This window comes from Nilaparvata lugens, chromosome 1 (genome assembly GCF_014356525.2).
Source record: "Nilaparvata lugens isolate BPH chromosome 1, ASM1435652v1, whole genome shotgun sequence".
NCBI classification, from domain to species: Eukaryota; Metazoa; Arthropoda; class Insecta; order Hemiptera; family Delphacidae; genus Nilaparvata; species Nilaparvata lugens.
This window is the reverse complement of record NC_052504.1, coordinates 56,083,485-56,110,411: the sequence shown is the minus strand read 5'-3', so window position 1 is coordinate 56,110,411 and position 26,927 is coordinate 56,083,485. Positions and strand designations below refer to the sequence as shown.

General features: G+C 32.9%; 1 protein-coding gene across 4 annotated transcripts in view; it reads right to left on the bottom strand.

Moving 5' to 3' along the window:
* Nucleotides 1-1,302: 1,302 nt before the first annotated feature.
* Nucleotides 1,303-26,927, bottom strand: part of LOC111045397 (ABC transporter G family member 23) — a 180,481-nt gene continuing 154,856 nt past the window's right edge. For 3 of the 4 annotated variants that reach the window (XM_022330798.2, XM_022330797.2, XM_039437251.1), the window contains 15 exons: nt 22,821-22,980; nt 21,007-21,161; nt 19,988-20,095; nt 19,163-19,256; nt 18,301-18,465; nt 17,271-17,405; nt 16,869-17,005; nt 15,833-16,040; nt 13,264-13,441; nt 12,136-12,251; nt 11,186-11,256; nt 10,497-10,585; nt 9,403-9,579; nt 8,334-8,420; nt 6,445-7,027 (listed from right to left, as the gene is read on the bottom strand). In XM_022330798.2, coding sequence (XP_022186490.1) covers nt 6,813-7,027; nt 8,334-8,420; nt 9,403-9,579; nt 10,497-10,585; nt 11,186-11,256; nt 12,136-12,251; nt 13,264-13,441; nt 15,833-16,040; nt 16,869-17,005; nt 17,271-17,405; nt 18,301-18,465; nt 19,163-19,256; nt 19,988-20,095; nt 21,007-21,161; nt 22,821-22,980 — 2,095 coding nt within the window. In that variant the 3' untranslated portion in view covers nt 6,445-6,812. Of the gene's footprint in view, nt 7,028-8,333; nt 8,421-9,402; nt 9,580-10,496; nt 10,586-11,185; nt 11,257-12,135; nt 12,252-13,263; nt 13,442-15,832; nt 16,041-16,868; nt 17,006-17,270; nt 17,406-18,300; nt 18,466-19,162; nt 19,257-19,987; nt 20,096-21,006; nt 21,162-22,820; nt 22,981-26,927 lie in introns of all 4 variants that reach the window. The other variant, XM_022330793.2, reaches the window with a different exon arrangement.

Genomic DNA, 26,927 nt, shown 5'->3' with positions numbered 1-26,927 from the left:
TTTATTATATTAAAGCTGCAAATAGCTGGCTGGCAGCATATTATCGATATTGCTGCTCGCTACTATCAATTTGAGCTATGCCAGCCCGCTTACGAAATGTGTTGTCACACTATTTACAAAATCTCGTCGGTCAACGGGCAACTTAGGCACTACTGCGCAGCTAAGTCGCGCAAGGTCGACTTATCTTGCTCCGCCGCCAACCCTGGCTAGCGGATCGGAGCAGAGAGCGAGTTGGATGAGCTTTTGAACGAAGCAGAAGTACGGTAGCTGTAAACGCGAGTTGTGACACAGTCATTGTACCTGATTCTTCATCACCTTTGGAATAAATCTTTTCATGGTTTTAACCGAGAAAAGGGGCGTATTGTATCGAGATACATAAAAGGCGGCGTTTGAGAGAATTCATCTGCAGTACATAGCAGTGTTCCAACTTTGTTGCGACTTTGGCAGAAGTCTAACAAGGCTCGGAAATATTAAAACATGATTGCGAATAGGATAAAGAAGGCATCTAGAGACCGGACCATTTTGTTCTGTCTCGATAGCTGTTTCTGACGACTCCAGAAAGCCGGTAACCGTGAGAATCCAAATGGGTGATCCACGACGAAGTCCTACTTCTAGGGTCGGAATCTTTCCAAACAGGAGGGGGATAGCAAGAGGAGGTCTACTAGGAATCGGGAACGCTTTTTACGTTGTAAAAGCTGCATTTGCAGAGACTTAAGGTAGCCGGTTACCTGGAGCGGGGGACATCACCGCTCGAAGTCAAGACGGCTGCTGGCCAAACTAGTGTCATCGTAGTCGATAATAAATTGAAGAGGAAGTCAACGACACCATTTCGAGGTGGCGGAAACCACCCTTGTCCATGAGAGGGACCTGGTTACCGAGACACTGTTCCTAATCCTGCCTTACCAAGCCAAAAGCTGTCAGGCAGTGTGAAACATGGCCCTTCTTACCTATAAGAGGAAATCGCTCCAATGTGACACTCACTACTCTATTTTAACCCTCAACACGAGCTAGGGTGGTTGAAGGGACCACGCGGGACCGTCCCCTATTTATTGCGGCCCATCCCAGACGCCGACTGAGTCTAGCCGGGCCAGGGAGACCCTGGGATTTATAGAAGAAAACAGTGTGGGCAAAAATCATACTCAGAGTACATTAGACGAAACAGTAGATTTTAAAGTCCATAATTTTAAAATTTGAGTTGGATCAGTAAAGTCCAATTCAGATGTATGGATTTCTATTGAGGGTAGTTAATGAATGTTTATGTGAACAGCTGAACAGGTCTTCAAAAGATATACTTGACAGTAGTTATCGTTTAAAAATTATATATTCAAACATTACATAATCATCCATTCAAACTAGTACGGGAATATTCCGCATACATAATTAACATTAAAAAATTAAAACTTATATTAAATTTCATCATTACACATAATTCCTCAATTATAACTGTAATATATTTATAAATCGCTATACTATCTAATAAAAATGAGCAAATTACCAGATTAATTCCAATGAGTTGGTTTTGATAATTTTCTATTGGAATAAATAATACGGAATATAGTATACTCAAAGTGATTCGCAAATAGGCTTGTTTTATTTATTTGTGGACATATAATTTATTTGTATATTCAAATATTTTATCTACATTTTTATTTGAATTCTGAGCTTCTTGATTACTTTATTTGAAATGATGGTTATTGCCCATAGTCGATTTTGTTTCTACAAAAATACTTGTAGGCATATATGAAAAAAAACGCATGTAACAATGTATCAATTGACAATATTCTGATTTCAACTGGAATACATAAGTATGATCTCGTATCCGCTTAAAAATATGAATAATGATAGCACTTAATTGAAAATTTTAACAATAAAATATAACTTAAAACACTAATGTCAATTTGATTCAAATAATATTTTTGATTTTATTCACACTATTCTATGGAGATAATAATTTCACCTGCGTTTATTTTACTATACGTTGGATACATTTCTTTATTACGGTACATACGGTAAACATAGATTGAAGCACAATACAAAAGTTTCATTTCTCCAGTTGCTACTAATATTATCATCAACTCGAGTTTTAAAAATATGAGGAAATTGAATAAACAACAATTGAATAGGTAGTCTTCTAACAGACTAATTCATCCCATGTACATATACTCTTAAGATTGGAAAAAATGATCGTGTATTAACTTACAAATATTATTTACAAATGAGCAAAATACATTACTGGACAATGACTTACTCAAACAAACCAGTTTCAATGGATCTGCATCATTCAGACCATTACAAAAAGATCAATCAATAAAGTATTCAGTGTAAAAGAATCAAAATATCATTGATAATATTTTCTAATTTCATATTTGACTCTTTAATTGGGAGTTGGAGTATAACATCCTAAAATGGCCCCTTCAAGAGATATTTCGATCAAAAAATTAAACTTTAATAACTACAATTACAATTTTCTCGAAACTCTGCCAAATCTCTCATATTCTGTACATACAGGTTAAATACAATACAATATTTACAAACTCGAGAAAAAAATATATTTTATTCTTCACTAGATGAAATACCTTCTCCTATTTATAATCCAATTTACTAGATATGATCAAATTGCTCACTCCACACAGATATTCAGTTGAAAAAAGTGAGATTCAGTTTCATTTTCAATTTTATTTTGTTTTATGTTCATTATTTTATTATCTTTTATTGTTCTCTTCCTTTTTCAAGTAGATATAGATCAATGAAAAACCAACAGTATTATTATTTTATGACTGAAATCATAAAACATTACTGGAAAAAATATCAATGTAATATAATCCTGTAATCAAGGTGTTGGTTTGAGGAAATTGTAAACTAATTTATTCACTAAAAACAGTCTTTCTAAAATGGTAAGTCATCGGGTTTATAATCAATGCAATTTTCAATCAGGTTCGAAGTTTTTATTTTTGGAGATATATTATATTTTGAGCTAGACTTCCCCAGGAATATTTTTCATAAATCGAATTGTGGAACAATCATTAAAAAAATTCTGGTGAATACCTTATTCATACACTTGGGAATAGTTTATCAAAACCATACAAACTTATTGTTTGGTATGAAGAATATTCAAAAACCAATAATCAAATTAAATATAGCATGCTATGTATGACATGGAGGGAGTGGTCTGTTGTATATGCATTGGCAGTATATACTGTGTATATAGACATAAAATTAATTAATATTATAAATATTAAAAGAAATCTATATAACCCTTGTTATAACCATTTTACAATAGTAACCGATTCTACTATAAAATACTAATAACATCTATTCAAAATAATATATGCTACATTATCTCATTATTATTATTTGAATGGTTGAGTTGGTTCATATGAACAGTGAATTAATGCATACAGAATAAAACTTAAATATTTTGCAACTGCCCAGCCTTTAATAGTTATCCACTAAAAAGAGAGATTCCAATAAAAGAATATTATCAGACCGAACCACCTAAGCTATGACTAATAGTGATGTTATGTTTGATGTTTTCCTAATAAGTTATGTTTTATAGAAAAAATAGCAGACTAAGTCACTATTCAAGAATCAGAAAATTAGCCAATTGAAATTTGGAAATGATAGAAGATGATTCGACATAGAGATAATGTTACTCTAGTACTGAAAGTAGCATAAGAGTTTCAAGGCACAAAATATACTAGAATAAATTTCATTAATTTTCACATTTTATTATGTCTAAAATAGTTGAAAGAAAATTTAACAGTTTGATGACTCCAGCTATTTGTTACAAGTTGATGGAGATAGACGATACGGTTAATTAATATCTACAACCATAGAGTCTTACATCGAATTGGAAATATTTGTAGCTCAATTAATTAATTGAATATTGTCTACATCGAACTATTGAATTCATATAAAATCGTTCCATATTCTACAAAATGCATTAATATGTTTACTATTGTAAAATGTTCATCCAACGCCATTAAGTTCTAAAATAAAAGTAAAATAAATAAATTATTGTTATTTATTCTAATTCAGAAATAATTAAATAGCATTTTAAAACGTGTCTTGTCTTCCAGAATTGATTCGTTGTTGCGAGCTTTGCCATTGCTAGCCAATAGAGCTCTGGAATGTATAATTTTTAGGTTGTGAACAACATCGAACTTTCTCTAAATACAATTTAGTCGCATTTTTAAAATCTTATTGGAATTGAAAAAAACATGGCAAGCTTCCAGTAAACAAATTTTCAATTTCAATCCAAATCAAATATATATCTATTTCGCACAAAAAATATTCATACAATATTGCATTCTTCCAGGTGTGGAGATTTTTATCATGTTGCATGCTGACCTATTGCATAATCTGAAACATCTCTTGCGCTTGGTTGAGATGATCAACAAATCTGATCAGGATTGCTGTTTCAAGAAAGATGATGCGAACAAGCAAAAATTGAAACTTTGTCAGTACCTAATCAATTAGTTGTGAAGTTTTCTTCCAAAGCTATCAACAGTTTGCATTATTTCCGATAAGGTACTTCTCTCAGTATTCTAACTTTGAATATCGATTGAAAAGACACATTTCAAAACAAGCTATCACCAAAGTAACTTAGCTGGGAATCATTGGAGGTTGTTTTTCCAGTACTGTACCATTATCATAAAAACCTAATTACAGAGGACAAAATAATAAAAATAATGGCTCGAGTAACCGTTCCAAAAACATCAACGTTTAGATAATGTTTCTGCAACACTATTTTGTAGACTATTAATAATCAGCAAAATATTTTTTTTTTTGATTCGCCAATAAGTTTCTATTGTTCTTTGGTTTCACAGTACGGGACCAGTTGTATGAGCATAGAATAGGACTTTATCAGATATTCTACGAACAATAAAATTCTATTCTAAAGAGAGCTACGACTTCCAAGAACACACCAGCTTTAACCGACAACGAATTTTATAATTAAAAATAGTTTTCCACCGAATATGTAATTATTGAGGTGAGTTTGTCATCTTTAGCATGAGGTACAGAGTGAAATTTTCGACATGCTCTGGGGAGTCGTAGCTTCAAACGTTTGATACACACCGCAGTCACAACAAGTAATTGATCTAGTAGATATTTCATCACCAGATGCTTTGCAAACATTTTTTTAATCGAACAGCAAACGTTTATAAAACTTCCTTGTTCAAAACTTGAAGAGCTGAGTAGCGTTCACTAGACAACCTCTATATTTACATAACAAACCAAGTCGTGTATGTCTAGTGTGTGCACACTTTAGAGTCAGTCATCTAATCAAAGTCTAAAGAATAAGTTCAATGAAATAACGCAGATGATTTTAGATTCTTGTTTCACAAGATTTCAGACTAAGGACAAGATTTCAGACTAAGGATGAACTGAAAAAATTTCAATTCCCTAAATATTTAGATGGTGAAATATTGTGGTTATAGTTTTGTTTGCATGAAATTGTAGTAGGCTACACATTTGTCTGTACTTGAAGAAAACGGAAGCCATTTAAATCGACTGATATTTGAAAGCCCCTAGCCAAGGGAAAAATCGGGAGAGTTTACTTGGCCAGCGAATATCAAATACTTTTGTTTTAATTTCCCCATCAAAAACAATGTTCACATCGAGCAGTCACGGTTCCCAGAAATAATGCGGAAATTGCATGTGTTTTTGCTTCTCTCTAGCCACGTAGAAGCTCCCCTGATATCCCTGAAATAACAGAAAATGAAACGGGATGTGGAGATATACAGAGCATCCCATCCACAAGTTAACCTACTATCCCCAACGATCTATATACTGTTAGTATAATTATATAGATCGTTGACTACGGTATCCCATGTTCACCTTCTTGTTTATCAATAGGATAGATATTTTGATTGTAACTGAAACTTATGCAATATTGCATTTATTTAAATGAATTTATTAACAATAAATAGAAATTTGAGTTAATATAGAAACTCGAGGTGACTGCAGTGTGTTCAGGTTTCAAAGGCTAATAAATATAATAGTAGGGTATTGGTAGTTGACAATAGACCGGCGAACGATACCTACTTGCTCTAAAACTTCTGGCTGCAACACTCAACTGCTCGCACTCACACACTACAATGAGTTGGTCACCTTCCCTAATAAAACCAATTGGAATTTCAAAGGGTTCCTCACATTACCCTACCTTTATTTTGTTTCTGAAGATTCAATGCTTTGCTTAATGCCTTTTTATGCGACTCGTTGCAGCCAATAGTTTCAACGTCAATCTAACTTACATAAGACTGTTTGGATTGAATCTCTTAATTCAAAACCAAAGAAGTGTAGTTTCGGGTGATTAATGTAGGTCACCATCTTGTAACAACAAAGTCTATGGGACCCATGCCGATCAGGGAGAGAAGAAAAAGAGGGAGACGGTAGGTTTCTAAATTTAAGGTATCAATGACGTAATTTTAAATTAGTTCATTTGTTTCTCGAAATGAATTTAATAAATTCTTCATCAGTGAATGAAGTAGAGTTATTTTATAATTGCTACGGAACATACTTATTTACACATTTTTGCTTATGATGTTTACGTAAGTGTTTGACTTGTAAGTGGGGTATTAATAAATGCACGGAATAGGAATCAAGCCGACTGACAACAGACCAAAGTTTTGAGGTTGACACACACAAGGTGTCAAATTTCTTGATTTCATGAATGAACTAGAAGAGAAACTTTCATGAATTGGTACCGATGGTTGAAATTTGTCGGATGACGAAACCAACCGTCTTCTGCTCCTTCTTCTTAGGACAACGATAGAGTTCATTTGGCCAGCCAACAGGTGGTCGGGGCCCTAGCCGCGTTTGACTTTGAGCACAATCATACTGATGGACAAGAATAGCACGATCCAGATGATGGTGGAGATGAAGCCGAGGTAGACGTCGGGCTCAGTGATGAACCAGCCGCGGGTCAGCATCGACCTGAGGGATGTGGTGGCCAGCGTCAGCGGCAGACATGCGCTGATGTAGCGCAGGATCACTGGCATGCCTTCTACCGGCCAGATCACGCCTGCAACCATCAATAGAGCAATAGATGATTGGAGAAATGCCTCACTGATAATTTTTGTACATGGTGTGTACATCAAGTAATACTTGAAAAAGTCACAGAATAAATACTGTACCTGGTGATAATTTGATATTTATTTTACCTCTGAATAAAATGATACTTGAGAAAAGTCACAGAAATAGATACCTAGGCGGGAATTGAAACTTGAAAAGAGTTGCAAGAGAAATTAATATTGTAGTAATAACTTGTGTACCTAGAGTGGAAAGTGATACTTGACGAAAGTCACAGACTAGATACTGTACCTAGTGATAATTTGTGTACTTTGGGGGAAATTCATACTTGAAAAAACCTCAGAATAAATACTGTACCCATTGTGGTAATTTATGTTCGATACCTTAGGGGAACATTGATAATTGAAGAGAGCCGCAGAAGAAATACTGTAGTGATAATTTATGAACCTGGTGGTAGAGTGATACTTGAAAAGAGTCACAGAAGAAATACTGTAGTGATAGATAATTACCGTAGTGTATCCAGTATGGAAAGTGATACTATACTTGAAAAAGTCACAGAAATCTCTAGTATTTTACTTTGTTGTATAAATTTGAACAGGAACAGATTTGGGCTTTAGTCTGTTGTTCCTTCCCGCAAGTGCGAGGATCGTACTCAAAATGAAAATTAGCCTACTGTCTAGAAAATTGTACAAATTATTCAATCTTTATCATTCACTTCATGATATAAACTACAGTTTGAAAAAAAATCAGTTTAATTTAAAATTGAGAAACAGATGGAATATTAAATGTTCCTTCTATTTGAGCGGTTCAAATAGAACATTTAGAACAAATATTTGAATATTTGAACAAATAGAACATTTCAAATAGAATATCAAGTCCAGTGATAGGACTACAAGATAGGTACTCGTAGTCACTATACTCATAGGACTGTACTCCCATATATATAGTAGAATATAGATATTTTTTTCATCATAATACACACGTCCTATGCTCGTCTAGTGTGTGCAAACCTTACTGTTTGCTATTCCTGTATCGCAAGATTCCTAATTCCTTTTGAAATATGGAATATTTATATTTAAGAAAGTCACAGAATAGATACCGTACCTAGCGATGGTCTTGTACCTAGGCGGGAATTGATACTTGAAAAGAGTCGCAAGAGAAATTAATACTGTAGTAATAAATTGTGTACCTTGAGTGGACAGTGATACTTGATAAAAGTTACAGATTAGATACTAGATACCTAGTAATAATTTGTGTACCTAGGGGTAACTCAGGGTACTTATAGAATGATAACTCACCGCTGAGTAGAAGAGTTGGGTAGAAGCTACCAAGCGCCAATTGAATGGCATTCCTTTCAAGCTCACAGATGGCTGATATTACAAAACCTGTAATCAAAACATTAATATTAATCAGTTCAAGAGAATAAAACATTTTAGAACATGCAATATTAGATTACATTTCAAGGAGAATAGAAATAGGAGAACCGAGAAAACGATAAAAAAATAGAAAAATTAGTGTAAAGATGTAAATACTAAAAAATGCCTCAATATTGAAAAAGAGAATTAAAAAAAAGAAAATTTGGTTATTTAGGGTCTCCATGAACCACAATCTCAGTAAAGAACAGATTGTTTCCATTATCATTGGATAAAAAGATAATTAACTTTTTTGGTTTTCATTGAACAGTGATCTACATGAACAGAGGCCGGTACGTAGTATTTTCTGTAAGAGATAAGGAAAGTGTACTGATTGAGATCAGTACAACAGAAGCCTGAGATCATGGAAGTCGATAAGATGGAGCATGACTAGTGTGCGCTGCGCATTTAAAAGCTCCTGTCGTTTTCGAGGCTTTCAAATTTCTATAAAACAGGCCCTTTATCTATCATAGTTCAAATTTTGGTGTAACATAATCCAATCAATAGGTGGTTTCCTATTCATTGACAATTTGAAGTGGAAATTCAGGATGGATCCCATCACTTTACGATTGAAATCGTTAGTAGGAAAGTAGGAAAGCCTTCGCTTACTTTAACTTGTATAATAAACCTGATTGGAAGATAAATTTATTTCTTGGAATTAAAAAATCAATTAACTTGATAGGAAAAACACTACTATAGTGGTATAGAAGTAAAGTAACAACCGTACTGTAAAGTAGTGGTATTTCTATATCTCAGAAGACTCTGATTAATCTATCTTTATGTGTATGTATATGATAAAGTATATTAAAACTCAGTGTGAATGAGTGTTCCACCTCTATTCGCAGGTGAGATTTCCTATAGCGGAGAGCATTCAACTACCTATTAATAATTGCTACTTTGTGTTATTGTAAATATTTAAAATTGAAACAAACTTGATTTGATTGATTTATCTTACCGAAGCACATTCCGCACAGACCCTGCAGAATTGTGAGAATGATGACAAGGAAGATGTCTCCTTTGCATTCGACTCCAAACACCAGGATCATGAAGATGAGCACCAACGCTGTCTGACCACACATCACCACGAACTGGGTGATCACGTGAGAGAACAGAATTTCCAGTGGTGTCACTCCTGCAAAATTCAATAATTTTGAAAAAAATCTATAAATATAAGACTAGTCGTTGATGTAAAAATCTTTTGAATAGTCCCAAATTTAAAATATTTATTTTATTGAATTACAGAAATGAAGATGTTATGGAAAAGGGCTGATGCATATTTTCATTCTTGCAATTCGAGTAAATAATATACGACTTTTGCAAAATCTAAAATCGTTTTTTAAAATGAAAATATGTAATTCAATTCCAGTTTCTATATATATTAAGTTAGGTCAGTGAAAATCTTTGATGTAAAAATTTTTTTGACAAGTCCCTAATTTGAAATATTTATTTTATTGAATTACAGAAATGAAAATGTTATGGAAAAGGGCTGATGCATATTTTCATTCTTGCAATTCGAGTAAATAGTATACGACTTTTGCAAAATCTAAAATCATCACATAGAGATCTAAACCACCTACATAGGCCTATGACTATAATAATTCGATTTAAACTTGAATTTTTTTTGTGTAGTTGAGAAGTTGATATTGTGGTAATTATTCATATTGAATGAAAAAGACTAAGAAATTGCCAAAAACCACAGATTTATTGATACTTAGAAGGACCGGTTTCGGTTATTACACCATTGTCAATCTCTGATAAACGAGAATCTCATGAACTGAGATTATCATGAACGATAATCTCAGTTTATCAGAGATTGACAATAGTGTAATAACCGAAACCGGTCTTTCTAAGTATCAATAAATCTGTGGTTTTTGACAATTTCTTAGTATTTTTCATTCGAAAAACTTGAATTCTATTTTGTAATATTTTAGATGATTGTTAGTTAATGTTGAATCAATAGAATTATGGTAATAATTCTCGTAAATTGGCAACTAAAAGGTGATATAAGTATAGTAGCCTTAAATAAAGAGTTGATTTTTCAGATCTTACCAGCAACCCAACTTCGGTCCAACAGTCCTTCCATTCTTTCTATAATCAGTGCCGACGATGTTAACGCAACAGCCAAGAAAAACACAATTCTGTAAAGAAAAATTGCATTATTTAAACACATACCTCAAATTTTATGCACTTTTGTATGAAAAATAAGTCTTTCAAACTAATAAACTTACCTAACTATTTCATTATTCACAGGAGCAATCAAAGTTTGGTTTACTCCAAAATTCAAAACACTTAATTACTTGTGCTTATCTTATGACACATTCATTATTGATTTTTGTATAATGGATCCATTTATAATACTATATTATCAATATAGTAATTTTGCTTAGGCACTTAAATGAAGGAAGACTACACAGCTCACTGAAACTTTACAAAACTAGTTTTATATTAATAAATTACTTATGCATCTTGTACTATTATTTTGATTGTAATGTAATGATTGTATTATAATTTTTATCGCAAAATGAACATGTAAACGTTTTGAACCAAATTTACTTCGATCAAATACAACCCTAAAATTAAAATATCAAACAAAATAATAATATAATTCTAAGAAATTCATCCAAAGATTCCCTATTCAATAGTTTTAAAGTACCGGTATTTTTTACCAGGAACCTGAATTTCAATTTTCTTACCGTACATCTGAGTAGCCTATCGAAAGAAACAAACTTTCTACTTACGTTAATATAACGCCAGGAGCTACGAAATTGGTGAAACTTGGATCATTACTTCCATAAATCGGTTCTTTGAACTGTAATCAGAAAAGTAAAATCATGGTTAACAATATTTCATTTCATCACCTGAAATTTATAGTAACAGTACAGCGGGCCTACATGCAATAATTGGAACAAGTACATTTTAAATCATTTCAAAATATAAAATATAATTTGAAGACTGTTAATTATAAATATCATAAACTCTTGAATGCTAGATTCTCGAATTCTAAATAATAGTTTTCAAAATTCTTCTTCATAGTTACTATTAAATCAATGACTTGGCTTGGTATTTGTCTTCATTAGATATTCGGCTTCAAGTTACTGAAGTCCTTTTGAATTACCTTGGAAAAGTGCAACTCAACTCAACTTGACTGACTTAGATTAGTCTCAAATTGATACATATGAATATAAACGAACAAAATTGAATATGGAATATTCAATAAAATTGCCTACACAAAAAGTACTCAACAAATAAATTCAAAAGAGGTAATTTAATAGTTTTATGCTGACATGAATGTAATTCATTATTCTCCAAACAACACTAGATGAAGTCACATAATAATTAACGACTTCTCGATACTCTCATTAGAGGGGTGTCCACTTGTTTGCCAGCCCACTAACTTTCAGTTATGTATCTTCTATTAGAGTTAGCCTAAAAAGCGACCCGATTTAGTATAAACAGCTATCAAAATCCTTGAAAATCTTCTTTCAGTGACAATACAATAGTTCACAGAATATGAAACAATATGAAACTCATTTTGTATAATTTTGTAGTAAGTTACCGTATTTGTAGTAAATTTTTACCGTAATTTTGTAGTAACTTATTTAATCTGAAACAGCTCATCATCTTCAATTAGAGTTAATAAATCCTGTGAAATCAATGATAATCTAAAAACGTCTTCGACTCAATTTACCTGAATAGGAATGTCTGCCAGTTTAGGATTGTTGTCACACGCATTGAGCAAATTTTGAGCAAAATCTCTGTATGCCACCTGTAGATCTCTGTTCAGCATCAGTCCTATCTGTTGATCTGCAAACAAAATTTTATGTTTTGGTGACTCAATCATTAGAGAGGTTATACAGAATTCAATGATCATTCAATGATCGTTTCACATTATTATGTAAAATATGTTTTTGAATCTTTCTGATCAGTACTTTTAATAATATTTCTTGAAATAATTTTGAAATTCTACTAAAACAGGATAATCGCGAGTAAAATTCACTTTATCTCCATAACCAATATCTCCATATATCCATAGCCCATAAAGCCAATCCATCCATAGCCCATAGCATATCTCCATAGCCAATAAAATGAGTTTTCATTATGACTACCTACTATAGTTTCAAGTTTCTGTTTTATTATATAGTTAAGTAATGTACGATATGGTTTGATGTTCTCAAATGATATTAGGCTTTATAACATCTAAAAGAATGAACAATTAAATTGACAATAAATTGGAAGAAAACACTATAAATTGAGAGAATAATCACTTGGAAGTTATTATTTGTAAATAAAGGTGCCACTATTCAATCCATCTAATCAAATGTTATAAAATGACTGAGAAGCTATTCACACACTAGAATTGAAAAGCATAGCTTACGAAATAACAGGATAGTTTTGTAAAAACTTGATAAATAAGCTCTTTGTCTCTTAACCATAATCAATATTCATTCTAACTTAAAATCAAACATAATAATAATAATAGAACAAGAGCTATCATTTGAGCTTTTGAAGGTAATGTATGTGCTGAATACAGTGAGAGTACTTCCAATTGTAATAACAGTCAATGGCCTGATACTCAAGTCGGTTGTGGAAATTTGTCGAAGTATTGACTTGTTGAACAAAGAGGTTAAAATTAAACGTGCAAACCTCTTCGTGGGACACGGTGTATATCTGTATATTCACTCGATAACAAACATGATGTTTTATATATTTATTCTAATGAGACATGAATATACAAATTGAATGCGATAGGTTGGTATCAATAGATTACTGTGGTAGAGAACGATGAAGCAGTGAAGTGCAAGAGGCATGTACTCACTAGACATGTCCAACCAGACGCGCATCTCACTCTGGTCGAGGGTCTCGTTATCGGCCTCGCGACCGAGAGCCATCCTGGCGACCAGCGCGTCGGTGAAGTTGTCCGTAAAATAGATGGCTCCCCACGCGTCACCCGTCTCCACGGCCGCGATCGCCGAGTCGGGCGACTGGTAGTAGTCCTGGCCAAGTGCAAACCAACAACTCAAACACAGTGCCACAAACAGGTGTGCCGTGCACGAACACACAAACGATTGAAATATGAATATTAAAGTGAAAACTAGTAAAATATAAAGTGAAGAAACACGCATATACGATGAGAATGAATGTCTAATACGGAAGGTGAAAGTGAAAAAACACACATATGATGATAATATAATATGTAATGAGAAAAATGAAAGTGAAAAAAATACATAGAATAAAATACATACCAGTATCTAATAAGAAACATAAGAGTTTAGAAACAAACATAGGATGGAAAATAAATAACTCATCAAACAGAAAAAAATATAAAAATTGCACCTGCGTGTAATAATAATTATAAATTGTAGCTGGTTGGAAGATGAATATGACGCGTAGTAGTGATAGGGGTAGGGGAAGTGGTCTAAAATCTACTTCCAACTCACTTGAAGACTGGCACTATCAGTTATGGGCCTATTACCACCGTCAGACTTCAGCAGGTCGGTATTACCAGCAAGTATAATATACTGGTATAGATGGTTTAGTCATGATAAATGTTATTTGAAATAAAAATTGTCGATTTTTGAAATAAGGATTGTGAAGTAAATCAACTCCTAAGAGTTTGCTTGAACGTCTTTTTTTTAATTAAGGTAAATGTATATAAGTACAGTGGAAGGTAGTGTTTGTAGTATTGTATAGCGATAGACAGGTAAAGTTACCTATATACATTTTTTATGAAGCATGTAAGCATTAAAAAATGTGATCTAAATATATAAAACTACAAACATCTTTTAAAAGTAAATCATATGAAACAAATGAAAACCACTGAATCCCTGAAAAACAAACAACACAAAATTCAAAAATCAAAACTATGCACATAACTCTATTGAACAGAAAACTATTGAAAAACAGTGTATCACTCGAAAGCAAACAATAACGTGAGAGCAAATCACTCTAGATCTAACAGTGACAACGTTTAGTGATATACAATAATTAGAGTATTCTAATTGAGAAAATTGATTAGAAAATTTATAGTCAACTCCACTTTAATGTACTTCAACATACAGAAATGAGGTCTCATATTAGAAACAATACATCTTAATCTGTTCGGAGTACTAATTTTAGTGGAATTGGCTGTATATCAATTTCCTTAATAATGGAGAGGTTACACAACATCAATATGTTCTAAAAATTGTATGAAGAAATCTAGAAAATGGTGATCATTGAAAACGAAAGAATAGTGATGGACACGAGAAACCAAGGAACATAAAAAGTCAATGAAAACAAGTAGAAAAGCAGTGATCACTCATAAGCAAACAACATAGACGAACAAACAAATAGTTTAGAAGCGATTCACTCAAAATCTATAAATGACAAAAACGTGTGACACGGTGAGAAAAGCCGAATAGAATTGGGAGCGCTTGATGTGGAGACTCACTGGACAAGTCTTGCCAGAGAATAATGTCACTGCGATTGAGAGTGCCTTCATCAGCAAATCTGCCGAGCACCATGCGAGCAGCCAGCTCCTCGGAGAAGTCTGGCCCAAAGTAGATGGCAGCCCACGCCTTGCCCACCCTCACCGCTTCTAGAGAGTCCTCAATTGTGCGGTAGTAGTCCTGAACCAATTACCAATTCTTCCACTTCAACATTTTAACCTTCAACTGATATCCTGAACATTACTTCAATAATATAATGCATAAACGATTCCTCAACATTACTTTAATACTTATGTATGAATCACTTGATATAACTAGAATAAGACTAGACAAAGTAAGTTATCTTGTACTTATGTTTTTCCTAATGATAACTTACTACTGGAGCCATTAATCTCCAAACTATATTACCAAGACCAGCTCTTTATTGAAAACTATTCTAATTTTTTCATAGGCGCCTTGTAAAAGGGTAGGGACTTGAAAATTATTTATAGAGATGAAATCTTCAACAATAAGTTGACCAAGTTCACTATATTCATGAGTATCATGAGTTTAAATAAATGACCACGTGCCACGTGTAGCAAGTTCTTAGTCAGATTTTGGCTTTCCCGTACCCTGGAACCCACAAATATATGAGAACCATATCTTATAATAATCTCCTATCATTAGCAAGGATAATTAGAGAACAGATGTTCCAAGGTACTTCATATCAGTTAACATTTTTAGGTGGTTGGTATTTAGTGTGTTGCCTTACAGGTAGTTTGTCTCCACCCAAAATCCACATTTGGTGAGTTGGACGCGTAAATTCTACATATCAGTTAAACCAAGTTTAACTGGAAACCAGAAATAAATCAGGCTATGGTCGCATTTATTTTAATTCCATGTTTAAACTAGTCCTATGATGGAACACACGTTATTTGGTGAGGACCATATTTAGTGAGTTTTGAACAGCTGTTGTACCTTTATAATGGTGTCGTTTCGTAAGCTGTTGATGTATCGACAGCTGAGGCTCTGGAAGGTGCAGTTGTGGTAGACGGGGCAGTCCATCGTGTCCCAGTTCATTTCCTGGTTGACGATGGCCAAGTGCAGGCCGGTCGGGTCTCGACCAATGGCAAGGCAGAACAGGATCACTTGCATCACCGGCAGTGCAAAGATGAACAGCATTACACTGCGACATTCAACACACGCACTCAGTTACAAACAAATGAAGACTGTTTTAAAAGTCACAGTATCATAGCCAATCTGCGAATTTTCTCATCGATAGAAATTCATTACAGTTAGCCATACATTTATTCATAAAAATGATCACAGTAGTGTGTTGCATTCTCTTTAAACCAATATGATAGCCAACAGTCAGTACAGAAATTTATTTAGTGTCAGAAATCTATAGCATTTTATCCATGAATTTTATCATACAATCTATTGCAGTAATGTTTTGGATTTCCTTTGAAACTAAATCGCAGCAATCAATATAGACAAAAATCGTTCAGTTTATTCATATTCGTAGTTGAAGACCCACCTAATGTGAGGTACGTTATATTATCACATATTAAGATCTTAAAACCATTTTTGAACTTAAAAACTAATAATAATTACAAGAGGTCAGACAACAAAAGCATTTGTTAGTCAACCTTTGGTTGCTAGGCGTACCAAAGGGTGCTTGGTAAAGTAAATTCTTAGAAATCGTACTTTGGATATTGTATTTCTTATAACAAAATACTCCTTCAAACTCGGAGCAGAAACAGTTTTTTCTCAAATATTTCAATAAATAAGTAAAGAAGTAGAAAAACGAAATACGAATGGTTTCAAACCCGACATTTCTCCACATGCGCAAAAAGTTCTTCTGTAACAATTACTCAAAGTTACTTCTTAGGAATCGTACTTTGGAACTTGTATTTTTGATAACAAATAGCTCTTACGAAACCCGAAGCAGGAACAGTATTCTCTCGAACAATAAATAAGTGAAGAAATTACTAAACTAATTGTGGTTTCGTACCCGACATTTCTCCACATGCGCAAAAAGTTCTTCTGTAACAAAGCCTTTGTTTTTCCCTTGGTGGTGAGATTGCAGCAGTCAGCCGCGCAGTCGTCACAAGACACCGATTCCTTGCTTCCCTGAGGCATTCCGTTCATCTGTTAAACATATGAAAAACAACAATTATAACAATTGCTTGAGCCATTACGTACTGCGATAAACATTTACCATTTCTCACTCAAATAGCGACATACATAATCATTAACTGCTGTCTCTAAGTAGAGTTCCTTGGCACTTTAAAGTCTTTTTTCTCTCTCCCAATAATTTCATTGAAAGATGTTTGTGCAAATTAAGAAAGAATAAATAATAGGAGAATCTGATGATTGTGAATTGACATAACGATAATGGAGGAAAGCTTCTCACATCATAATGGCCGTTTGTGTTTTCCTGTATGAGCACTTCTTTTGATTGGTGGAACTGATGGAAGTTGAGGCCGACCACACCGCTCTCCTCAGTCACATACACTGGCTCGTCCTTCTTGCCCCAGTTCAGGGATGCCTGTTGTAACAAACAATATTCAAAATTTTATTCGATCAGAATTTTATATAAATAAATTATAATTGATAATTATAAAAAACTACTTGGGTCCAGTCTATTGATCCTATCCGAATCATTTCATTGATTTATGATTGTGATAATAAATACAACTTTTGAAAATGCAATAACATACATATCATATCAATATTCATCTTGAACTAATTCTATGTACTATAACAGATAAACTTTCTTCTATAACTAGAATATTGGATATAAATTCTATAATTTCACGGAAACTCATGTTTTTGAAAACCTTAACATCAAATTAATTGGCATCAAACTGAAAAGGCCAGTATGAAAGTGTTGCAGACCAAGTTACAGATGAATAAAAATGACAACGGTATTCTGTAAGTGGATAGATTAATTTATAACAGTTATAATGACTAAAATTTGATCAATTCAAGTGGAATTAGTATTCTTCAACAAAATATCACAATTTTTTCAATTCCACTTTTTTATACATAGATTAATTATCAGCCACTGCCCTGATTTCCAGAATGAAATCGTTTGTTGGATTGATAATATTTATTAAATTGATTATTTTCTAGCACTTGATACTTTTATCATTTCAACTCTGCAGGGTGAACCAATCTGACTACATATAAATAAATCTGTGATAATTGAAAGTCTGAAAAGCACTAATTCCCAATGTATTTCTGTTCTGATGTGCATATTGCTAAAGCCAATGTGTGAACAATTTATGATATTGTCTTTCTGCTCAGTAGTACAGTATATTCATTGGAAAGCAGGGATTTATTGGGAATTTCACTCTTCCAAATTGAAGTGAAAAACTTTCAAACTAACAAAAAAATACAAAAGCTTGGAAATTTATGTGAGAAATGAAGGATTCACTTACCAGAGAGATATTGTTAGAGATATTTACATCGGGAACAGTGTTATCGTTACCCTGCTTCCGACTCAGCTTGAGAAACACTTCCTCCAAGCTTTGACAGCCGTACATAGAGAGCAGCACCTGTGGCGATTCCTCAGCCAATAGCCTGCCGCTTCTCATCAGTCCAATCTACAAAAAATATTAGAATAACGTTTTAAAATGATTTCAAATTAAGCTTAAGGCCTATAGTTCTAATAGTTATGGAATTTGTATAAAATATTTTGAACTGTACACCAATAAATCATCAAACTTTTTATTTCTCTAAACCATTTTCAATAAATTACTAAAGATTTATTCAATTTGTGGAAACACTACAGCTTGTAAAAACAACTATGTAGCAGTAAAACTTACATGGACAATTGAAGGAATTGGAATTGACAATTGAGGAATGTTCAATTGATGAAGAGTTTTTTGTAGATAAAGAAGAGTTCCTCCCAGACCTTCTGAATCAAGCCTTTATTTAATTTGCGGTTTAATAATAAAATGATTACATTGGTCTAACGCATGATCAAGCATTTTTCTCGAGATCCTTTGACTCTGTCTATGGGTTTTTGATTTATAGTTCAGAGTAATAATAATTATGTTTTATCATAGTTCGCATCTTTAGAATATACATGTATAATTGATCAGACCACTGAATAAGAGTAAAGTAGGATAAGTTGCAAGATTCTTCTCCTTGACTTCAAAGAAAAGACGACTCTCATAAAAATGAAATCGTGACACCCTGAATGATGATACCAATGAAATATAACATTTAAAAACTCAATTTCTGTAATTATTTTCTAAATTAGATAATTTGAGTAAAGTTATACTTTTCTATACTTACAGCGTGTGCTTGCCTAGCTTCTTCGATATAATGTGTTGTAATGATAACAGTCTTATTTCCATCTTTTGTTATTTGTACCAAATGGTTCCAGATACTGAAAATATCCACCAAAACAAATATTAGTGAAGAATTAATTGGATCTAATAACATAATATGTAACCGGATATAGTACTTGTAATCTGGATTATTTTAAAGGTGCGTACAGACTTTCGCTCTGCTCCGCAACCGAACGTCACTCGAGCAGAGCGATTGATGATCGACCGGGGAGCAAGAGTGGAACACGAGAAGAGCTAACATCTCCCGTAACGTTCATGATCGGTGCGACTGCAGAGCGGGGGCGGAGCGACTGCGGAGCGATGGAGGAACGAGGGCGGAGCGTGCGCGGAGTGGGTTGGAGGCGCGTATATCTGTACGCAGCTTTAGAAATAGGCTTTTATCATTAGAATTCTTCAGTCAATAAGCGACATCAGCCCACATGTGTTTCCTAGTGATGGAAACGAAGCATATTGTTTTTCTCCAACTATGGAAGAATAATTATTTATCTTACAATAAATACTACTATTTAGGTATGGAATAATTTTATGTTTGATTGAAATTCTAAACAGACTAATGAGATTGAACCAATAAATTAAATTAGCTAATGAAATAAATTAAACAGTTAAACAAATATGTATGATAAATTTATGAATAATATACGTAGGCTATGTATAAACATCACAATTTGTAACACACTGCTTTTTCAATGATACATACTCATGTCATCTCTTCAATTAATGATCGTTGGACAAATAGAGAAATCGATCATCAAATAAATGAAATAATTACCTTTGACGCAAAAGAGGATCAACTCCGACTGTGGGTTCATCAAGAATGAGCAATTCTGGATCGTGCATGAGTGCTACTGCAAACGAGACACGTCTCTGCTGGCCACCACTACAACAACACAACATTGTTCGAAAATTAAATAAAATGAACGTAGAGATAAAACTGAAATTTATTGTTGACAAAAAAATATTGTATTAGAACAGTAAGGTTGTGTGATAGTGGATTTATTTTGAACTATACAATAAAATAAGTAGCCTACTGTATCAGTAGGTTGTAATGGTCAAAAACTAACTTAACCGTATAATTAAAATAATTAAGATAATTCTATAATAAACACTACTAATATGGAAGCTCCTCATCAGGAGAGAAATTTAATTTTGAACAGTTACAAACTTTTCAATTGAAACACAATGAAAAGAGAAAAGTTAGTAATTTTTCAATATTAACTGTCAAAAACGTTGTAATCTGTAATAAAATTATAATACAAACGATTATCAAGTTACTCTGAAGAAGGTGATTTATTTCCAACATTTCGGAAAAGATAGGCTTTATGCATTTTAAAATGTGATGGGAAATAAATATTATCATTGAATTATCTAATTGTAGGTATAAGATCGATAAAGTTTCCAAGTACAATAAGAGTGTTGTGCAAATATTTTTCATATTTTGTACTCATGTAGGTATTCAAATCCACTGCACTATGAAAGTTTCCATTCGGTTTAATTTACAATGACAGTATTGGCAAACAAAGAAATCCGATATGCCAGCACATCACTCTCGCCGAGTTTGTACGAATGACGACGAAAGCTAGAATGTGGATGGTTATTATGCCTCCGCACAGAGAAGAAAGGATACTATCCTTCAGTCCGCTCGGCTAGCCTTCGCGCCGATTAATGTCGATCAGAGAGGTTGGATATTCGGCGGCTAAGTCAAAATATTTATTGACGTTCATCAAACCGGCCATTATTATAGAAGGAAGCCACCATTAGCCTATATAGTAGGAAGAAAAGCCAACTGACCTGAGGTTTTTGACAAGTCTATTCTGACTAGGCAAGTCGAGGAAATTGAGTAGAAATTCGAGTCTGTCTTGGATTTCGCTCGTCTCCATACCGAAGATCCATCCAAAATACATCATTGTTTCTCTAATTGAGAATTCTCCATAGAGGGCTATTTCCTGCGAAGAAAAGACGGCGTTTTCATTATTAAAAAAAACAACATAATATGGAGTAAAAAAGAATGAGGTACAAGTACTTCTTACAGTACAAGTATAAAAACTCATGAGTTATAGATAGACTACCTACAAAAAAGTTTCTTGAATGCAAGGATATCAAGACCCTCATCCAAAGATGTATTATTCCCATTTTAAATTTAGCATTCGCAAAGGTTTCACTTATCTATTTCAAGTTTATTGACTTGAAAGGTTATTTAGCAGGTAAAAAGATTTGGAGCTTCAATTTTGTCTAATGTTTGTCAACTCACCGCTAAAATTTAATTTAATCATAGCAGTTTAGTAAAAAAAATTATGAGAATATTTTATTGTATTTTTCTTTAGGGCTACTTGTAATATGAATAGAAATACAAATCTCAGAACTCTTTTATTAAATTATTTTATCACAACATGATTCTCATATACTGTACAGGTTTTGTAACATATTTTTTTCTCCCATCAGCATGTATTAGACATGTAATAGTAGGCATGATTCAATAAAATTGAGCCCGGTTGAAGGAACCCAACAATAAAGTGGAATATAGAGTTGATAGACTATTGGCCATAGTTGCACGTAATTGCCAGTGTTACACCATTCAGGAAGACAAGTAGACTTGAACGCGACAGTTATACAAAAATTGCAAATGACGTCACAACAATTAATGCAGAGCACGCAGCAACACGCTGGGCTGGCCAAGTCGTTAATATTCTTTGACTTCAATCAGGGAACTTTTTTGAAAAATATACTTAATAATAGAAGATAGTAGAATCGTATTTAACCCCTGCTGGTATATTATAATATTTTATCAATTATTATTATTATTTTATTGAACATGCCCAAACGAAATTAGAAGCCCAGGAGAACCAGCTGAATAGAATTGTATAAATATAGTGTAATAATGTGTACGGTAAAATTGTGAATATGTATTAATAATATATTGTAAAAAGCTGCTGTAACGTATTATTGGTTATAAATGCCGTTAGGCATACATTTCCAAGTTTGACGGGAAGTAGGTATTCGATTTCAGGTTTGGGATAGATAAAAATCTCTTTGATTTATGAGTTTTTAATTTATTTGTACATTATTTTTTCTTACGGTTTTTTATTGAATTTATGTACAATTTAGAGTCATATTACAAAAGCATTAAATCTCTTCAGTTCATGAATGTATATTTTTTGTGAGGTATGTAGTTAACACCCTACATTTTAAAACAATCTATTACAACAATACAATAAAATACGTTCAGTCAATAGAGTAATTTATTCTGTCGCTTATGCCTGGATTTAACGGTTCCAATATACAATCTTGTGTACGAAAAAGTAATAAGAATAATTAGGGGAATGTTATTTATTTATTAGGATAGCACAAACAATAAGTAGAAGAATATAAAACAGTTATCAGAAGAATATAACTTGAATGATGTCAACATAATTATATTTGAACCGTTTGGTCACTTACTTGAACCTGTAACCTGGTTAAGTACAAAGTTCAGGTCACAAGGTCTTCTGGAAAATTGTTCCAAGTAACTTGAACGTCTATTGGGTATAGAAATGTATAGACCCAATGAATTTTTTCATAAAAAATGTTGAAATGATGTGGGATGGAGTGGCATAGATGCAACTGACCTGTGGCATATAGCCGACTCTCTTGCCAGGCACTCCACTGCCCTTGGTGCCCGGTTTGCCACCCAACACGTAGATCTCTCCAGTGTTCAGTCTCCGCCTGCCCACAATGCAACTCAGCAGTGTTGTCTTTCCGCATCCACTGGCTCCCAGCAAACCGTAACTGCCAATCGAAATCAATCAAATTAAGACAATAGTAGGCTAATTTTCATTAATGGATTCATTATTTGTCAGGCAGGATGGCCAAAGGATTGTATATGTTACGGAGACTTTGTGTAACTGTGGATGTGTCTTTATTAGTGAATATTTACTATGCACACATCCAGAGTCTCCTTTCATAAGGAATAATGCTTTGGGCAAACAGTGCAAACGCCAAATCAATTTTTGTTTTTTAAAAAAAGGCAATAAGAATAATATGCAAGCTACCATATATTGCACATTGTAGACCTTATTTCATTCACCAAGGTATCCTGACTTGGCCTTCGTTATATGACTTAAAAATATTATGTTATGTACAACGCAATTTGAATAAGTACCTATGATTCCAATTGCTTCCATAGTTTAAATACAAGAAATAGACACAAACTTAGAATTCCGCTGTACAGTCACACTAAATCACAAAGAAACTGCCACTTCACATCTAACAAACTACATACTCCAAACCTGACACAAACTCACATGCACACAATTTAAAAAAGTATTGAAAACAGTGTTAATTGGTGAATGTTTGTACACCGTACATGACTATTTTAGAATAGATTGGAATCGTTTTATGTGATTCATGTTTTATTCAATTGTACTAATACTGACTGATCTTAGTGTTTTTGTATTTGTTTTGACTTACTTTAGTGTTAAAAAATTGACGAAGTCCATATATTCATGTGAATATTTTATGACCAATAAAATACTATTCTAATCAACACAGAAACCCCCATTTTCATTCGATCACATAATACAATAGTTTTCAACACAATAAAATTTTTAATACAATGGAGACGAGAAATAGGAAAAACGTATAAATTATGAAATAATAGAAATAACTGAATATGAATGATAATAGATTCGAATATGAACATTCAAAATATTTTAGGAAATGAAAATATGAACAATCACAGGTATTGTTGATCCAACCGGTTCTCAATTTTATAATATGATAAATTCCTTTTGTAACTTGACATTTGGCGATCCATAATACTAAAATGAATTTAAATATGAACATTAGTAACATTCGTTGATATTGGTCGATCCTTGTTTCTGCTGCAGAATATGGAACACTGTTTTTGGAACTTCGAGCAGAAAAATATATTCGCATGGCAGGGAGTAGGCCTACCTTATGGGGAGTTTCTACCCAGCCTGAATATTCATATATACCTACTTCTCGTACGTATTTGTTTCTGTTTTCTATGTAAATGATGGATATGATACACTGTTTTTTGGGGGCTTGATATCAGAAATGATTTATCACTGTTCAACAGCGACGTCATGTTGTGATGGAATCTTTGGTGAGTTTCAAAAAAGAATAGACTACATTAAAAAATATGGTTCACAATCATCGATATTTCAAAATCACAAGTTGATTACTGATGATATAGTTTGAAACAATATTATATTGGATCATTCTATAATCTTAAAAATGGGAAATAAATTTGTTGAATGAGAAGAATAGGGTATGAATTACAATATAAGGTATATTCTAGGTGATATTTTTGTTACATTACATTATTTATAAATATAGATATTGTAAAGATATTGATGCTTTTCTGTTTGAAGAAGTTTGTAGTCCTGATGCTGATGCTTTCTTGTAGCTGGATATATCGAAGATGTACGATTTTCATCAAATAATCATTGTTTAGAGTTCATCGGTCATTAGTTTTATAGAGACATTGATGTACCAAATAGGTGAGATTCAAACTATCGGATACAAGTGAAGGGCAAATTAATTGAGGCATAATCAGTAGAAGAATGACTCCTAATAGAAAGTTTGGTCTTTCAAGATAAGAGTCAATGATAGATGTAAGAGTCAATGATACCTGAATAAATTGAAGTCTAATAATGAGTAAACCTACGGACAACTCTTGTATAATGAGTATTAATAATTCAACATGAATCTGCAAGCCCCAAAGGGCCTCAGCCACATTTAATTCCTCTGCACAATGCAATCCAACGACAATAATTCACCTTGAATTATCCATTTCGGCAAGTCACTGTCCAATTTTAGAAGGCAAAAATCACTGTGAGTGTGAATTCATCTTGCCAAGGGTATGAGTGGACTTTTATACTGGATGATGAACTACTATTGAATTCTATCACAGAACCTTGCGGTTTTGTACTATTGTACAATATCATGAAATGTGGTTTCAAAGTAATGATTCGGGCTGATATCAGAGAAGACAATTAAAGAACATGACTATTAGATAAAATTACTTTACTGGCGATAAAACAAGAAAACCAACTCATTCCTATCTACTCAATAATGTAAGATTCCGGATTTGTTGACATTGAATGTTTGGTTTCAATGTAAATACAGTGAATTACAAAACCGGAATTAAGATTCATAATAGTTTGAGTCTGTTGGATGAATCATGGAGATATTACGTCTGAAATCGGACTTTCTTAGTTTATTGGTTCTTTAAAATTATTTGGTAGCTGGATCAATTCTCCTCTAGAATTTATTATCACACTGCTTTCCAGAAACATTCTAGCCAACATGGCAGTTGGAATAAGGTGGCTGAAGATGTGTATAGTTTTAGACTATAGTTATTGATTTCATGGACTGATATATTTTATTCAATTTCTTAAATCAGTTGCCTACAAACTGCAATCAAAGAAAATATGATAAAACATCATGAACTGATATTAAACTGAGGATTGGGAAATCTTGATAACTTTGTTACAGTAGCAAGAGCAAAATTGGGAAATCGTGATAGCTTTGGTAGTAGAGCCTTCATTTTGAACTCTTTCATTGTGAAAATAGATTTGAGTTTTTATGGATTTCATGGAATTCAATAAATGTGTGAGTTAGGAAATGTAAATGACAGATTTCTTGATTAGGAGAGAAATATCGCTAATGGGTTCCAAGAATCATCTAAATGACTCAGGATCTTAACAAACTCATAAAAATTACTAGGATCATAACTTTTATTCCTTTAGGAGTAATCTGTTTTGATAGCAAGAATAATAAAAATGATAGTACGTAATTTCCAGTCATCATAATACTCGTATCAGTGTATCAAACCATAATGCACTGATAATTGGTGTTAAGTAGACCTGTATTCTGTATCTGATAGAGAATTGTTTGGGCTTCCATTAAAAAATACATTTAAATCAATCATGAATTAGGTAAGTCAAGCTACAAGTTAGAACACTCTTATTCAGCATCTCATTGACTAACATAAGACTATTAAAACCAGGACAGAGTCAGAGGTTTCCTACTTGAAAATGATCAGATTCATTGATCATTTAATATGATCAATATTTGGTCAGAAAGATAGACTTGAAACACTTTTATATTACTAGTATACAAATAGTCTAGATTGCTCTACATTTCCTCACAATTTTTTTCAACTAATAATTCAAAAATATGCAATATTATATTTAGAGTTTTATCTACAACTTGATATTCCATCAACCATCATTCATATTCACTTGATTGGCATGATTTCAATTTTTTTATTTCACGCTATTCGTTGCACAAAATTTGAAATAATTCAAATAAGTATCAAAGAGTATCAGTACTTACTTTCGTAAGTAAAATAATAATAATAATGTCGAGTGACAACTTTCGTAAGTAAGTAATGAGTATTAGTGAAAATTCATATTTAATAAGTAGTATTCAATTATTATATTCCAATTCCACGTCCCATGATTCAAAAACATATCAAAGGTAAAGTAATTATTCTTATAGGTGTTTTATAGATGATTCATTATTCATAAGTAAGATGGTAATTATATTTTATGATTTGAATTCTTAATTTTAATTTCACACAATTCGATGCAATAATATTAATAAAGTTTTTTATGATTTCGAGAATTTAATGTCAGCATAGTACTGTAATTATTATCGCCAATAATTTTAACATTATAAAAACATTTTTTTTTTTATGTTTGTGA